The sequence below is a fragment of the Pogoniulus pusillus genome, chromosome 6 (assembly GCF_015220805.1).
Source record: "Pogoniulus pusillus isolate bPogPus1 chromosome 6, bPogPus1.pri, whole genome shotgun sequence".
NCBI classification, from domain to species: Eukaryota; Metazoa; Chordata; class Aves; order Piciformes; family Lybiidae; genus Pogoniulus; species Pogoniulus pusillus.
This window is the reverse complement of record NC_087269.1, coordinates 14,145,223-14,161,436: the sequence shown is the minus strand read 5'-3', so window position 1 is coordinate 14,161,436 and position 16,214 is coordinate 14,145,223. Positions and strand designations below refer to the sequence as shown.

General features: G+C 56.3%; 1 protein-coding gene across 4 annotated transcripts in view; it reads right to left on the bottom strand.

The window, feature by feature from the left end:
* SEMA4G (semaphorin 4G) overlaps window positions 1-16,214 on the bottom strand; it is a 30,947-nt gene that overhangs the window by 987 nt on the left and 13,746 nt on the right. For 2 of the 4 annotated variants that reach the window (XM_064144508.1, XM_064144506.1), the window contains exons 2-15: window positions 7,963-8,206; window positions 6,674-6,822; window positions 6,059-6,121; window positions 5,879-5,977; window positions 4,641-4,734; window positions 4,286-4,399; window positions 3,407-3,573; window positions 3,087-3,256; window positions 2,783-2,927; window positions 2,481-2,703; window positions 2,278-2,393; window positions 1,793-1,944; window positions 1,545-1,606; window positions 189-1,454 (exon numbers count right to left, since the gene is read on the bottom strand). In XM_064144508.1, coding sequence (XP_064000578.1) covers window positions 604-1,454; window positions 1,545-1,606; window positions 1,793-1,944; window positions 2,278-2,393; window positions 2,481-2,703; window positions 2,783-2,927; window positions 3,087-3,256; window positions 3,407-3,573; window positions 4,286-4,399; window positions 4,641-4,734; window positions 5,879-5,977; window positions 6,059-6,121; window positions 6,674-6,822; window positions 7,963-8,092 — 2,535 coding nt within the window. In that variant the 5' untranslated portion in view covers window positions 8,093-8,206 and the 3' untranslated portion in view covers window positions 189-603. The remainder of the gene's footprint in view (window positions 1-188; window positions 1,455-1,544; window positions 1,607-1,792; window positions 1,945-2,277; window positions 2,394-2,480; window positions 2,704-2,782; window positions 2,928-3,086; window positions 3,257-3,406; window positions 3,574-4,285; window positions 4,400-4,640; window positions 4,735-5,878; window positions 5,978-6,058; window positions 6,122-6,673; window positions 6,823-7,962; window positions 8,207-16,214) is intronic. The other 2 variants (XM_064144505.1, XM_064144504.1) reach the window with 1 other exon arrangement.

Sequence of the window (16,214 nt, the reverse complement as noted above, 5' to 3'; positions counted from 1 at the left end):
ACGTCTTGCAATGCAAGGTGTGTCCACAGCCCCTCTCCTGCCTCTGAGTGGGAAGCAGTCATGGTTGTGGTAGTTATTCTAGCTACTAAAAATGTAAAATAAGCTCTATCAAGGCCAAAACCAGGACATTGGAGGAAATCCCCTACACCCCGAAGGGAGCCCCCAACTGCCCTCTGCTCCTCACCCACCTCTCAGTAGCCTTCCAGCTTCCGTGTGCTGAGGGATGCCAGGAAGGGCAGGCCAAGTCCATGCATCCACAACAGTGTCTCTTTCATGCCTGGATGGACAGATTAGACAGAAATTCTCCCTCCCCCCAGGGTCCACTTTCAGCCAGGCACCAGCTCCTCCCTCCAGCTCATGGCTGCCGTCAGTGGGGTTTTATACATAAATAGAACTCCCAAATTTAAATAGATTCTTTTTTTTCCCTGTACAGTGAGTCTCAAAAGTGAGTGAAAAGCCAAAGAAATGACTGAGCCTAGGCCCGGCCTGGCTCTGCCATCCAAGGAGGTAGTTTTGCCCGAGTTTTTGAACACTGCTGAAAGGGGGTGGGAGGAGGGGCTGGTGAGGAGGAGGGTCCCGCTAGCAGGACCCCCCTGCCAGCCCCTACACGGAGCTCTCGTCCAGCTTCTCCACCAGCTGTGTGTGTTTCCGCTTCTCGAGGATCTTGCTGAGCTCCTCGGTGAAGGACGCGCTGTAGAGGGGCGAGGCCAGCGGCTCCTCCTGCTGCTGCAGCAGCATGTAGCTGTTGCCATTCATCTTGCGGAGGACGTTGGGCAAAGCTCCAACGCCGTTGGTGAGCTCGGCTGGCAGCGGCGGTGGTGGTGGCAGAGGAGGCACGACAGCTGGCAGCTCCTTGACTGGGGAGGTGGGTGCCGTGGGTGCCTCACCGGGGATGATCCGCAGGCAGCCGTCGGGATAGGTGAGCTCTTCCTCCTCCTCCTCCTCTCGGCGGCCCTTGCGCAGGCAGTTGGCCGAGACGGTCTGCAGTTCCACGCTGGCTGGCCGCGGCTCCCCCAGCACATACTTGCCCTTGCGCTTCTCCAGGCAGGACATGTAGAGGAGGACGCCACTGAGCACGGCACACAGCACCACCAAGGCGACAATGGCAGAGACATAAGCCACCTTCATGTCGCTGTCTGTCTGGCTGGCAGCGTGGGGCCGTAGGGCAGCTGTGGGGCTGTGGGGCAGCTCAGGCAGCACAGAAAGGCTGTAGGCGGCCAGCAGTGTCCGCAGACCCCGCTCCTCCCCGTAGCAGCGGTACTCGCCGCTGTGCTGAGGCAGCGTGTCCGTCACCAGCAGCCCGTCCACCCCGACACGCAGCCGGTCCTGCCCACTGCCCGGCACCTTGCTGCCGTTCAGCAGCCAGACGGCTCGGGCTAGGTTGGAGCGCTGGTCACAGGGCAGCAGCACGTCATCCCCCTGCAGCACCGTCCGGTTCTTCCACGTCGGGAAGCCTGCGGGGACACGCACCACCTCGCACCCATCCTGGCCACCCTCAGGGGCGCTGGCACCCCCCAGAGTCCCGAGAGGCAGCACTGACTCACCCCGCCCGGAGCTGCTCCGGCATCCTTTGTTGCCACTCTGAATGTCCTGCACCAGCCCTGTGCTGCAAGACATGGAGTGCCTGAGCTGTACAGCCGCGGCTGAACCCACCCTCACAAAGCTACGGCCACAGGCAGTCCTGCTTGACCCTTGGCACTGAGGCGACTGTGCCAGGGTGATGTGCAACAGCGTGTGACTGGGCAGGTGGAAAGCTCGTGGGACCCTGCTGGGGACAGCAGCCTACCCCTACCTGGCAGCGGTGGCGGTGGGGCGGCAGGCCCTGCCATCCCAGGCACAGTAGGGGTCCCGGGCGAGGACGCAGTCATAGCATGAGGCATACCGGGTGCAGGAGGCCAGGGGCACCTGTAGGATCCCGCTGGCTGCCCCCACGTACAGGCTCCTCTGGGGGAAAAGCGCTGTCTCAGCATTGCCCTGCACAATGCGCCACACGGTGCCCACACATTCCCCTCCCCAGCCCCATGGCAAAGCTCTGCCTTGGTGGATGTGCACGGTGAAGGCCCCCCCAGCTCCAGTTAGTGCCAGTGACTGCAGCTGGCATCCTGGCAAGGAGATGGAAACCAGGCTGCTCCCTTTCCCCCACTGAGCTAGGTTCTGGCATGCTTCCTTAGTTGGAGTGATCCAGGAATTGTATCCTCTCCATCTCCCAAACAGCCCAGCGTGAGGTTCACTGCACAGACGTGCCTGTATGTGGTGCCCCCCAACTTCTTCCCTCACCTGGGCGTGGGAGATCACCAGGCTCTCCACAGGCTGTGGGTCCTTGAAAACTTGCACCTCGTCCACGATGTGGATACCAGAGCCCACCACCACAGCCTTGTGGATCCAACCATCCCCTAAGGAGCAGAACCAGGGCATCAGAAGGCAGTGTGGCATGTCCCCCCTTGGCCAGCAGAGACGTGACAGATTCATCCCACGCTCACCTGTCCCCATGAAGAGCACATCATAGGCATGGCCATCAAGAGCCTGCACCCTGTCAACGGCCAGCCGGCTGTAGGCCACGTTCTTCTTCACCAGCAGCGGCTCCCCACCGCCCGGCTTCACCTCCTCAAACATCAGCGGGTGCAGCTTGACGAAGTCCAGGACGCTGTTAGGCAGGTCCTGTGAGGAGTTGTAGCCCTTCCTGCGGGAGTGGTCCGTGATGCACTGCCCAGGGGAGACGGGGGTCAGGGGGGGAATGAGGCCACCCCACCCCACCCCCAGCTCTGCACTCCCTGGCACTCACAGAGCCAGGCCGGGGCTCAGGCACCGCTCCATCGTAACGGGACCACTTGCGAGCCGAGTCCTGGTACTCCATGTAGGGCCCCTCAAAGGCTTGCTGCACTGCCGAGATGCTGTAGCGGCACACAGCTGAGGCCTCCATGGTCCTCCTAGGGGGCAGAGCTCTGTCTGAGCCTGGGCAGACACAGAGGTGCTCCCCACGAATGCATCCCTGGGTGCTCAGCACCCACCTGCACACCTCAAACACCTCCAGTCCCCCAGTGCCACAGACCTTTGCCCCCCGCTGTTTTTGCCACTGCCCTGCTCACCACTGTGCCGAGAGCGTGAAGGCAGCGTAGAAAACAGTGCTGGCCCAGCTGCCTGCGTCCAGGCTGCAGACGCTGCGCAGCACCTCATAGTAGGGGATGTAGCAGACCAGGCGTGCCTTCATGAACGACGTCCACTTGCGCTGCAGGATCTTCTTCCCCCCCACGTCACTCTGCGAGGGTGCAGGGAGCATTTCTGCACAGGCTGGTGGTGGTGTCTGTCCCACTCTGCCTGTGCCTCAGTCCCCACCGAGGTCCAGGCATACAGCCACTTGTGTCAGCAGGAGCAGCCCTTGGCTCCCCGTGGCTGGGGACATACCTACCTTGCAGACGCGAGCCACCCGGGCCACCCGGACCACCTGGCTCTTGTCAAAGAAGGATGTGGTCTCCTCGCCCGCCCGCTCCGTGAAGAAGTAGTAGATTTTGTCATCATCACCCACGGGGCTGTCTTTGCTCTCTCGGACCAGCACAGAGGCCACAAACTCAGCATCTGTGGGACAGAATATGAGAGGTGAAGACTGAGGGCCCACCAAAGAACAAGGGATCCTTCCACACCTTCATTTCCTGTGCTAGTTTGAAGCAAGCTGGAATGTTTTGGTAAAAGAACTAGATAATGGGCAGTGAAAAGGTGAACATGGTTGTCTCTTCTCTCACAGTCACGCTGAGAACTCTGGGAAGAAGAAGTAAACATTCTCCATTTTGTCTTTCATTCTGCCTTTGCCTTCAGACCTTGTCACATCTCCTTAACTTCACTGCCACTAACCTTCCTTCTTAACCTCTTGGCTGCACCTCTATTCTTCCTGGGAACTGGGGTAAGGTTGAGAGGGGCCGAGGAAGGTGTTGGGGTGGTTTGAGAGCCCCTCCTGGGGACTCAGGTTTCTGGGAGGGGAGTTGTGCTTCTGTATTGTTTATCCTTTGTATATTTCTATATAGAACTGTATATATTGTAAATAGCTGCTTGTATATTTGCTGCTGTAAAATAAATAGCTTCATTTATATTCCTGGAGTCCCTTTTGAGTTAGCTGGGGTAAATTCAAAAGTGTGGGGGGGCGGGTTAATGCCCAAACCATCACATTTCCTTTCCTGGAAAACCACACACGATCCCAGGACCAGCGCCCACCCCTGCTCCACACTCCCCAAGGTGATGCATGGCACCCCACAGCCTGGGACATTGGCTCCAGGGGAGGATGGGGACATCTCACCGTTCAGCCAGTGTAATGGGGACTCCTCTGTCTTCAGTGGCCGCTGGTGCAGGTTTCTTCGGATGTCAGGGAGGCTCCGGAATTCATAGCGCGTGGCTGTGTACAAGCCGCCATCTGGGCAGGTGAGGCAGGGCAGGCACTCATCAGCATGGCACCGGGAAAGCAGGGCAGCCCCAAAAGCCACCAGCACCCCCATTACTCGGGCAGAGGAGGAGAATGACTGAGCCCGGGCTTGCTAAGGCCCCCGCACACAGAGCCCACCTAGTTGGAAACCACCCCATAGGGGTGTTTGGGATGGGGCCAGGGTGGTGGCATCCTGCATGTCCCTGCCAGCCCTGGGAAAAGTGCTGCTTACCCACGATGAGGCCAGTGTAGCCACGGGCAGGGTCGTATGGGCACTTCTCCTTGCCTTCCTCGAAGTGGGATGGCAGCATGAACCTGTCGGCATCCTTGAGGGGCATAAGGGACTGCATTAGGTAACAGGGGACAGATCTGCCTTGCCTGCCAGCCTTAGGCTCTCTGAGGCTGTTAGTGGGGACAAAGAAGTGTCCATGTCTGTGCCTTTGAATGGGCCAGACACACCCCTTTAGCACCCTCCAGCTGGTCAGAAACCACACGGACAACCAGAGCCCCGAGCCCTAGCAGGGGCTGACAGGGGAAAGGCAAGCCCTGACACTCCACTGTGGCATCATGTGGGCACGGGCAGGAGTCAGCCGGCACAGCTGATGCTCCAGGGGTGTGTCTGGCCAGCAAACGCTGTCCATCCAGGCTGCGTTCTCGCAGTGATGTCCCCGTCATGGCAGCAGCTGTTTTCTTTGTGGTTTGCAGTTCAAGGCATATTAGACAATGACAAGGCCTTTCCAGTGCTGCAGCTCCTCTGCCTGGCTCCCTGAATGTGAAATGGTCAGACTGGACCAGTGGCACTGCTCTGAGGACAGGCACAGCCTGTTTGGGACTCTCCATCTGGGGACACAGCCCCAGGCCTCTTTGCTCTGAGTTCAGAGAGAAAGGTGGGCAAAGAGCAGCCAAGTCACCAAGCCTGGGGGTCAAAGTCCTGCTGACAGGGGGACACGGCTGCCCCTGGATGCTCTGCTGTGATTCACTGCTATGGAGGGACCCTCTAGCAGGACATGGGAAGACTCTAGGGAGTGGTCACTGAGTCACCCTTCCTGCCACCACCCCCTCCCTAGGCACACCTGCCACCAGCCATAAGCCAGGGTGCAGTCCCTGCTCTGGCAAGGGACCCTGCATTAACAGGGGCTAGGGAACGGTTCTAGTGTCGGCTCATCCCACCATGCTGCCCCTCCTCCTCCCTGCCCCCAGCAATGTTCCTCGCCCTGGCATTTCGCTATGGGGTCAGAGTCCAACCCCAGCACTTCAGTGGAGACTTTGGGCATCTGTGTCATGGTGGCTTGCACCCCCAGACGGACCCACCCCAGCTTGGGGATCACTTGCCTCCTATCCCAAGCCAGGGAGGGGGGAACAGGGGCTGAGAGGGAGAGATCTGTGGATGGAGATGGTGGCACAAGACAGGCGGCTGTGCCACCCCACGGAGGAGGATGGGTAAAGGCTGTGGGGCCGAGGCAGACTCACAATGGCAGCACAGAGCGGGTGGAAGGCGTAGGTGCCACAGGTGTAGAGGTGAGTGCTGTTCAGCCTCTGCAGGAACCGCACGTGGTTGAAGCACTCGGTCTGCGGAGGGGAAGGGAAAGTGTCACACCCACGGAAAGAGGCAGCAGCCCCCTGCACTCAACACCTACCCACCAGCTCTACCTTGTTGTTTTTGCCCTTCTGCAGGCAGTCCATCTGCTTCTCTGGTGAGGCTTCCCAGTGGATCTGAAAGGGGAAGAGGGACTGTCAATGTGTGACTCTCCATCACAGCACGGTCCTTCCCTCACTGCAGGCTCCAGCCTTGCCCACAGCTCTCAGAGATGCTAAGAGCCCCTCTCCTATTTAGAAAGGGGATGACTGCTTAGAACCCCAAACAGCACCCTGCCCGTGTCCTGCCAGCCCAGGGTGAGAGCAGTCTCACACTCCAATTTGTAGGAAGAAACCCCAGAGCACCTTCAGGAGCCTGGAGGATTCGGGAGTGTCCTTCCCAGGGGGAGAGCAAAGGGGAGTGCTTTCCACCCTGTGCCCTGTTCTGCCAGTGTCCCTGAAGCAGGCAGCTCTGAGTCTGGAGACATCTTCCCCTGCTCATCCCATGCTGCCTGACTGGGAATAAGGGATAGACACTCACATGGAACTTGGGCACAGCACCTCCAGGCCAGACCTGAGATGGTGAGTGGGAGGTTGAGCAGGGGTTGGGTGGCCACAGTTTGGACAGGGACCAGGCAGTGCCACACAGGAGGGGACAACCAAGCAGCAGTGAGCAGAGGCCAGGCTCACCGTTCGGTGGGAGCCGTCAGCCACGTCGCTGGAGTTGAGGGCGAAGATGGCTCCCCTGGCACCCACGTAGAGAACTCCCCGGTCGTCCTCCAGCAGCAGGGTGCTGTAGTTGAGGGTGTGCATGCTGAAGAACCGGACACCCGACAGCTCTGCAAAGGGAACGGGGGATGAGGAGGGCCTTTGGGGCACACACAGCCCAGGTCACCAGGAAAAGACTGAGGACAGAGCTGGGAGCAGGTAGGATGAAATCCATTGAGGTTATCAGACAGACAGGGTCAGATAATAGCAGCAATAGCAGGAGGAAGGGAACTGGGGAGATTTGGTAGGAGGCTAAAGGTGCTAATTCAGCTCAGGCTCACAGAGACCATTTCTCCCCACTAACTAAAATAGCAGCTCAGGGGCAGAAGCTGCAACATCCATGTTCAGCATACATCTGCCACACTGTTTGGGGAACTGCTGGAGGAAGTAAAAACACACTGACCGCTGCAACCTCGGCTCTAAACCAGGGGTTTTGAACCCAGCCAGCCCAAAAGGAAGGATGCAAAAAAACTGAACCAAACTGTCATGCAAGTGGAGGGCTCCCACAGCAAAGCTGAGCGCTCCCTGCCCACCGAGCTGGAGAAACCATCCACCTTGGGTGCTGAGAAGTGTGGGGTGGGTCTCAGCCCTAGCTGAAGGGACCTCGAGTCAAGCCAGGGAGGGTGCCTGGGATCCAAGGCAGCTGGTAGGGAATGACTCCCAAAAGAAGACATTTTTGAGGAAGAAAGGAGTGCCCTGGCTGCAAATGAAAGCCTCTCCCACCATCACCCACTGAGCTAGGCTTCATTAACAAGGTCAGTGACGCCACAGCCACCTAAGACACAATGACACTGTGGGGCTGGCTGACACCACATAACAGCAATTAAATAAAATCACAGAAGACAACTATCTGGGCCACAAGAGCACAGCCCAAGAGTGATGCCTGGCTCAGGACACCCTCTAAGGGCTGGTGGGCAGGGCCAGGGATTACCTCCCTCAGCTGTCAGGGAGATGCCACCAGGCCGGGCAAACCCAGGAAAACTTTTGCACTGCTCCCTCCCTTGGGGCATATTTACTCCAGGCACCCAACAAGAGACAGCCAAGCAGGCTTTGATTTCTGGAGCCCAGGGCACTGGAGGTCCACTTGTATCTCTCACCACTGTACTCAGCCCCAACTCCAGGCAGTGCTGGTAAAGGCTGAACGTGGTCACGCATCAAACCTGGCACTGCCACAATCACAAACCTCACCACCACAACCCACAGTGCCCTACCATCAAAGGTGACTGTTGTCCTGGGGGTGGTGTCCAGGTCAGTGGCAGACCGCCGTGACGGGTAGCCCATCACCGCTGCCACCACTGCCACGAAGAGAGCTGTCAGTAGATGGTCTGTGCCTCCGCTCATCTTCCCGCTCCTCTGGCCAGGGCAGCCGCCCAGCCTGATGACGCCAGGCCAGCACAGTCAACCCTCACCACCAGCTCCTCAGTTCCCCAGGATGGGGCTGGCTGCAAAACCTGCCTGAAACACAGAACACTGGGTCAGACACTCCCACTGTCCCCAGCACCACACAAGCAAGTTGGCTTGGGAAGGAGCTGGCTGTGCACATGCCTGGATGCTTGACCAGGCATGGCCTCAGCCCCAAAACAGCTTCTGGGAAAAACAAACCCTCGTTTGCCAGAGGGGAAACTGAGGCTGCATCCAATACAGGGAGGGGACTCCAAGCTGAGCAATCCCCCAACCTAGCACCTCCCTGGCTCAGTGTCCACACTGCCACAACAGCAGCAAGCACTTGCTGAGCATGGCTTTGATTGCTTGGAGGATCATGTCACTCCAGGTCTGCTCTGGGCTCCTCCTTCCATTGCTCCAAACCATTTTCTCCTGCAAGACCCCCTGACCAAAGGACACACTTCAGCAAAGCCAGTTGATCCTCCATTGCATATCCAACACTGAAGAAGTGGGCACATTTACCCCCAAAAGCAGACAGTGGGGCTTGGGGCCAATCCCTTCTTGCAGGTCTCTTGGCACGTTTTGGTATCCCAAGCCCTGCTCCCCAGAGAGGTTGCAGCAATGGGCATCAGAGGGCTCCTGTGAAGCCCACGTCTGGCTGTCTCCTGCCGTGCAAGGCACTTATCTTACAAGTTTTGCCTTTCCTGAAATGACAAGACCCCTGAGGACAAAGGCAGGGGGAAGGACACTGCAGGCACAAAACAATGTAGAGTAAAGGAAAACGCATATGGGAGCTGCTTGGCATCTTCATCAAGCCTTTGCAAGCACGAACAGTTTCACCCCCACCCCCCAGCAGTGTTTTCCCATGACATTTGAGTTTCTTTTTCATCCCAAACTTCCTCGAAGCTCAGCATTCACCTTGGCTCTTGTTTTCATGCATCCAATCCCTCCTTAGTAACCTCTCCCACCCCTCCTGGCTACTTTCAGCAAAGACAGAGTTTCATTTTGCAGGTGTTAAGGAAGAAGGAGACATTGGGTGTCTCCAAATAGACCTCTCCATAAAGTGACCAGCGCCAATGTGTTTGCTTAGGCTGGAGTATTTTTATGGATATCAACCAAATACCTGACCCTGCAAAGAAGCTGTTCAAACATGTTTGCTGCAGATGGTTTCCCTGAAGCAAATACCTCACTAGGTCTCAGGCAAAGGGGAAGTAAAACCAAAGCACAATGCAAGTGAAAAGGGCTTTGGGGCTGAAAAGGAGAAGCAAGAGGCTGGATATGGGATCCAGCCACAATCTTTGAGCTTCTATTAAGTTGCTATTTCCTTCAGGAGGGCTCGGACCCAGACTTGTACTGGCTGCTGCTCCAGAGCATCCCAGGAATGAGGTGGAAGGGAGACAGTCCTCCTCTGGCTCCATCCTGTCTTGCTGCCCCCCAGTCACCAGCCTAGCACAGAGTACCTGTACACACTCAAATCCAGGAGTAGGCATAGTGCTGCCTGCAGGGCCAAGCTCCCCAGGGAGCAGGGGACAGCAACCTGGAACATCTGCTCTCCAAGGAACTCCTGGACAAGCCCTGTCTGGACTGAGGGTCTACCTGTGAGCAATGAGCCTGGCAGGTGAGTGAGGATGGATGTCAATGGCACCATGTCTAGCACAAGCCAAACCCACCAACCATTTTGGGGAAAGCAAGTGGTGGGGTCACATCTGGAGCAGCAAAGCACCCAAAAGGGCTCCAGCCAGCCCCATGCTGACACCCCTCCACCTTGACAGCAGCACTGGGGCTACTGCAGCAGCTGTGGGGACCCTTCCCCAGCCTCCATGCAGGTCCATGAGCCTGTAACCATGTACAACCCTCAAGAACTGCCATGCACCTGGGCTAGGAAAGTAGAGGGGAGGAAGAAACCTTACAACAAGGCAAACAATGATCTCTAATAAATGAGTAACAGCCCTGTGAGCTGTCTGCATGCTGCCAGGCATCCTCACCTTATCTCCCCAGAACAAACAAGCCCTGAACTTTGCCTGCTGCCCAGCTCCAGGTGCAATGGGGATTGGAGCCTGGAGTGCAGTCGGGCAGGGATGGTGCTTACCGCAGGGCAAGCACCATGCTGTGAGCCAGCCCCAGCTAACATTTAACCACTGTGAGCACTGAGCCAGCACAGAAGGGAGAAAAATAAAGATAATAAATTAAGCTGTGAGGCTACACAGTGTTACTGGCCAGGTAAGGGCAGGGGGTAGCAGCCTCCACTCCTGCCAGGGTTGAGCTCCTCTGCTTTTTTTCCAGGGGAGCAGATACACCCATTTCGTTTGCCCAAGATCAGATGTAACTTTGTCCTAAGGGACATTTAATCAGTTAGCTGTAAGAGCCAGTTAATATTTCACTTGAAGGGAAGGGCTGCTTCAAGCTTCTCTATTATTTTTTATTCTTCATACCTAGAGTGGGGGAGAAAGAACAAGGAACTGAAACCATCCTTGGCCCTGCACCAAACACCCCCAGACTCAACACTTCCCTCTTGGCAGGGTGCAAGCTCAAACCTCTAGGTAAAGGCAAGGGCTGTGAAGGTCAGGGGTGGAGGCAGAGAAGGTTCTCATCCGTGCAACCCAGCAGTAGGGCTGAGGGTGGCTGAATTGCTCAAGGCTGGCACTTCCATGGGACACTGGAAAAAGACAGTAGGGGAAATTCCACCGAGTTTTTTCTTCAGGAGAGACACCAATAGGAGAATGGAAGAGGCTGAAAAGCCACAGCAGTTCAAATGAAATCTGAGGCTTAAGAGAAAAACTGCCCAGAAAACCCCAGCCCAGAAGTGAACTCCCAGGCTGCTCAGCACCTCACCTACTTCCCACTGCAGAGGGAACTGACAGTGGACCTCAATTCAGCCCCAGCTCCTGCCCCATCCAGCAACACTGAGGCAGGGTGGTGGAGAGAAGATCCTGATGGATCTCCTGAAGGCTCTTCTGAAGACTGGGCAAAGCCAGGAACCTGCTGCTCTAATCACAACAAGCAACATCTATGGGGGTCAAAGATCACTCTCCCACCCTGGTTATTGGTGGTCCTGGGGGATGCAGCCATGGTTCCCAGCATGGAGCCAGGCAAGCCCAACCCAGGCAGTGGCTCCCACTGGTGGGACAGGTTTGCCAATCCCTGGGGAATGGCAGGAAAGCAGCAGGGTGGCAGAGGTGTGCAGGCATATGTGAGTGCACAGGGGAAAGAGAGAGCCCTGGTCAGGTCTGACTGGGTTTACTGGGTCACGACGGAAGCTCTGCCAGCATGACTGTACTGGCCTCAGCCTCCCACTGTCAGCCAGCCTCCCCAGCACACCCAAACAAGCTGGCTCAGCCGGCACCTCCTTAAAATCCCCATGACCAGGATCTCTGGAGGCACGAGAAGCTTTTGATGAGTGAGTTTCCCAGTGGCAGGTCTCGTCAACCTGGATCTGGCCAAAGAAACCAGCCAAAGCTGCCACACCCCTCAGCAGCCGCTGCACTGGGAGCTTCTGCTAGCCACCGTGGCTCCTTCCTGCTGACCCGTGGTCCCCAAAGCCATGAGGCAGCAAAACCTGGGAGCAAGAACCGACCGCAAGCCGTGGTGCAATTTGCTGTGCTGACAGCTGGGATGGAAAAGATGGAGAGGCTGCAGATGTACTTTTATGGGCCACTCATTGCTGCTTCGTTGTCAGCATGGCCAAAATGATGCCGGCTTTTTAGTTTAAAGGGAACCCAGGAGAAAGAATGTACATGCCAGGTGGGAGCAGCTCTCCTCCAGCTCACCCCCAGCATCCATCCCAAACAGCGAAGCAGAGACATGCAGAGCGTGATCAGAGGTTTCCCCATTCTACCCACTCTGTGGAGGGAGGTTGCTCCCTCAAGTTCCCGTAAAGCCCAGGAACACTCCTGGAATGGCTGCCAGACCTTCCTCCCCTCCTCGTGGGCTGGCTCTCTGGGCATCAGCATCATGCCTTCTTACAAGCAAGGACGGCTGGCTGCTCAACAGGGGCCAGCCTTAGCAGAGCTCCTGGCAGGCTCTGCACCAGGAGACACTGCTTACACCTTGCCATTTCATGGCAGCCCAGCCCAGGCAGTCCAAACACAGTGCAGCCAATTCAGCTTTACTAATCAGGACCAAGCCCAGCACATGATCACTCCTGGCCCCTTTGCTTCCTCTGCCACTCACATACCCAGCTGCATTCTCGATAGCCCAGCACTGTTTCACCTGCCATGGAGACCCATGCAATTGCCCTCGGGTTCAGCTGAAACAGCCCGGTGAGGGCTGGGGAAAGTGCTTGCCCCAGGGCACAAGGCAAGGAGACCTCCCCGCTCCCAGGTGTGGGAATGAGCCAAGGAACCACGGGAAAAAAAACATCAGGTGAGAGATGAGCCTGGACCCTGCCTGGCTGCAAGCACAGCACATTTTGAGCCCCCTTTCCCCAGAGCTGGCAGACCTTGGGTGAGAAATTCTGTGAGATGCAGGAAGAGGAGCCAGGATGGAGGTTGCCAGGCAACTTTAATTCAGTCTTTGACGAACTTCCAGCACTTTGCTTCTGCTGCAGAGCTCAACCAGCAAATGGTAAAACATCAGATCCACCTCAAACATGTAGTGTCCACACGTCTGTCTGTCTGTCCACCACAGAGGCTTGCCTAGGGTGCCCTGCAAGACGATGGGTGCCTTCCAGCAGCATCCCTGAAGGCCAGCCCAGGATGAGCTGCCCTTCCCGGCAGAGATATGCAGGGGCAGGATTTGACCCATGGGACTGTGCTGGCACTGCTGCACGGATATTTCTCAACCAGCTGGGATTTTTGTCAACAACAGCAAGAAAAAAAATGCTAACATGCTGAAAGCCCTCTGGGAAGAGGAGATCTGTGCTGGGTTTGGAGCCTGGGGATAAAGAGGGAAGGAGCACAGTGACCTCCCAGGAGACCCTCGATGAGTTTATTTTAATGTCTTTCTTTAAACAAAACCACGTTTGACCTCGAGGTGCTTCAGTGGACGTGCATGAGAGTTGTGGTTAATCAGGAAGCAGATTTATTCCTCCCCAAATTTGGAATTCGGGCACAGCAGAAGAGAGGGAGAGCAGTGACACTAGCTCCTCTCAAGGATTCATCCTGCCCTGCTCCCCAGCACAGCCACCACGGAGCCAGAAGGACAGGCAGCAGGCACCAGCAGGCCATGGGAACAGGCTCTGAATTCCCCAAGCATGGCACAGCCCCCATGCGCTGCAGGCAGAGCCTGAAACATCCGGCAGAGGAAAGCACCCAGCTCTGATCCCACCAACGTCACAGCAGGGAGGAGGTTATGTGGAGGAGCAGAGAGATGGACTGGACAGAGGAGAGGCCAGCTAGGGACACAGGCTGGCTTAAGGGACACTAGTGCTGGTGGGAGTCAGATATCCAAACATCCCTCAAAAGACAAGCTGATCCATTAGCAATAAAACTAACAACAGCTGAACTTCCAACAGATTTCCCTCAGTGGCCCCTCAACTCCAAGCTTTTTTCCCTGTCACCCTACAGCACCCCACTGGAGGATGTCCCCTGCTCAGCAAGGGACACGGCCCAGCCATGGCGTCCTCCTGCATGGCTGCAGGGATTGGGGCACTTTAAGCTTCTCCCCAGCAACTTGTTTCCCATATTCTTACAAGAACTTGTTCTTCTCCTCGGTCAGGTTGGGTTTGACATAAGGCAGGAGGTTCAAAGGGGCTGACAGGCAGAGACACAGCTCATTGCCAAGTCCCCAGGAGTGCTCTCCCAACATTCACATTCAAACCCACCCCAAAAAACACAGCTGAAATAATAGTGAAAGCTGCTCTGGCCTGTGCCCTGGGCAGGCATTGCTACCTGCCAGGCACAGGAATGGCTCCTCTTCAGCAGCTCTCAGAGCACCACAAGCTGACGGCAAGAGAAAGGTGCCTAAGACAGTAGGACAGAGCGCTCCTCCACTCTTCCACATGGAAAACTCACCAATGCCAGCCATCAGTCAAAACAGCTCCTTGCTTGGCTCCACTGCCCAACAAGCCTTGCTGAAAGCTGGCCTAGGAAGAAAGGGTGCAGGGAGGAGAAGCTGAAGGGCAAACTCTTGCAGCTCAGCGGCAGGGCCAGGTATGCTAAGGGATGCTCTGACCTGCCCAGACCAGGCATTGCTGGGCAGGGCAGCAAATCTCCCTTTACAGGAGCAACTCCTCACATGTTGGAGGCCATTTGGCTCCTGCAAGCTGGCAGCAAGGGCACAACCCCCACAACCTTTCCCTTCCATCCAGCGCATCTTTCACTGTGGAAAACCCACAGCAGTAGTCCTGGGCCAGTCCCACAGCCTAGCACCTGAGAACCCAGGCAGCTGCACAGGAACTGTGAAGTCAAAGTGCAGGATGCTGAGGTAGTGACCCAACCCTGACTTCACCTATCACTAGCTTACCCCCATACCCAGGCCAGAGGGAGGCAGAGTGCGGATGCCAAGCCTTGGGAAGTGGGGTGCAGATCCCTGAGGCTCTCACCTCCCCTATGGTAGGGAAGATGCATACTCAGTGCTAGCAACATCCCTCCCAAAACCAGTCTGCCATCCTTTCCTGCCTCATCAGCATTATGCCAGACTTCACCACTTGCTGGCAGCCCCTCAGTGGCTGGGAGAGACAGACAGACAGCCCTCCACATCACAGCAAAGTTTCCCAGCAAGGGGGCATTTGCATCCATGTGGCTCAGCACTGGATGCAATCTGCAATTCGCCCTTCAAAGGCTTTGTGGCCGATACACATTGTCTCCACAGCAGAAGCAGGAAAATAATGGCAGAACTAAATTCCCGGGAACAATTAGAAAGAAAATGGGGGGGGGGGGGGGGGGCGAGGGTCGGGGGGGGGAAATCCCAACCCTAAATTTCAGAGCCAGCAGATTTCAAGGCTTCTGAATTCATTTGCTCATCCCCATGGCTGCACTGTGTTTTATTTCACTGGGTTCATACAATGCAAGACAAGGAATTAACTCGGGTGTTTGTTTAGAGCCGGTTTGTCTTCCAGTTCTTTTTCCAAAGCCAGGTTTGAGTTTCAAAGACATTTCTTGGCAATGCCTGCAGTTCCCACCGTCGGTGCAGCACAGAGCTTCCCTGAGGGGAAACCAAGGCTCAGAAATTCCATACGACCTGGGATCCCCTCGAAAGCACAGGCAAGAGCTGGAGCACTACTCAGCTTGCTTGGCATGAACGTCGGGGCTTTCTGCCTCAAACCTGTCCCTTTCCCTTTTATTTATTCCAAAGATAAACTGTTTTGTTCTCAAAAGTCCAGCAAAACCAGATGGTGGGAGCGATTTTATGGCTCCCTGTGTTAACAATCTCTTCTTGTTTTCTTCACTTTACCTCCAACAGAGCTTCAAATTTTGGGTTAAACTCAATCTGATACTCAGCTTCTTGTTCAAAACTGCACAGCACAAGGCAGTAGCACCTGGCCATTCCCAGTCATTTGCATACCACCAGTTTTGCTCCCCAAAATCAGCTCCCCACCTTATTTGCATGGGCTGGGCTTTGCACCAGGCAAATAAAAGTGATCCATGAGTAAAGGGGAGGTGGGGTTGTACCTGGTGGGGAAGCTATTAAGCAACAAGATAAGCACAAGTCAGAGCACAACATAACTCACGGAGCTGCCTTCAGTCCCCAGCAGCAGTGAGTAACACCAGGTCTGAAACCCTTGGCTTCCTTTATCTCTGAACCGCAAAGCTCAGGCCCCAGGAGGATGAAGCGGGGGTGGGTCTGGTGATGATCTTGCTATGACAAAGCCCTCTTGCTGCTAGATCACCAGAAGCAGCGACATGGCCAGGCGAGGGGGGACGGCAGTGACTGTAGAGCTTCCATCCTTTGAACAGAACAGACACCTGTCCAGCCCCCGCAGCAGCCAGCCACTGTCGGTATTCACAGCAGAGCAACACGAAAAGCAGCGGGTCCCTCCAGACCAGCTTCCTCCACCAAACCTCCCATGATATGAACCACTTCCCAACAAGTCCCATCAAGATGCCAAGCGGAGCCGCAGGCAAGCGCAGGGAGGGAAATTCCCCGCACGCGGCCGGGCCAGGCTGGCACAGCACCTCCGTCACACCCACTGCTGCCCTCC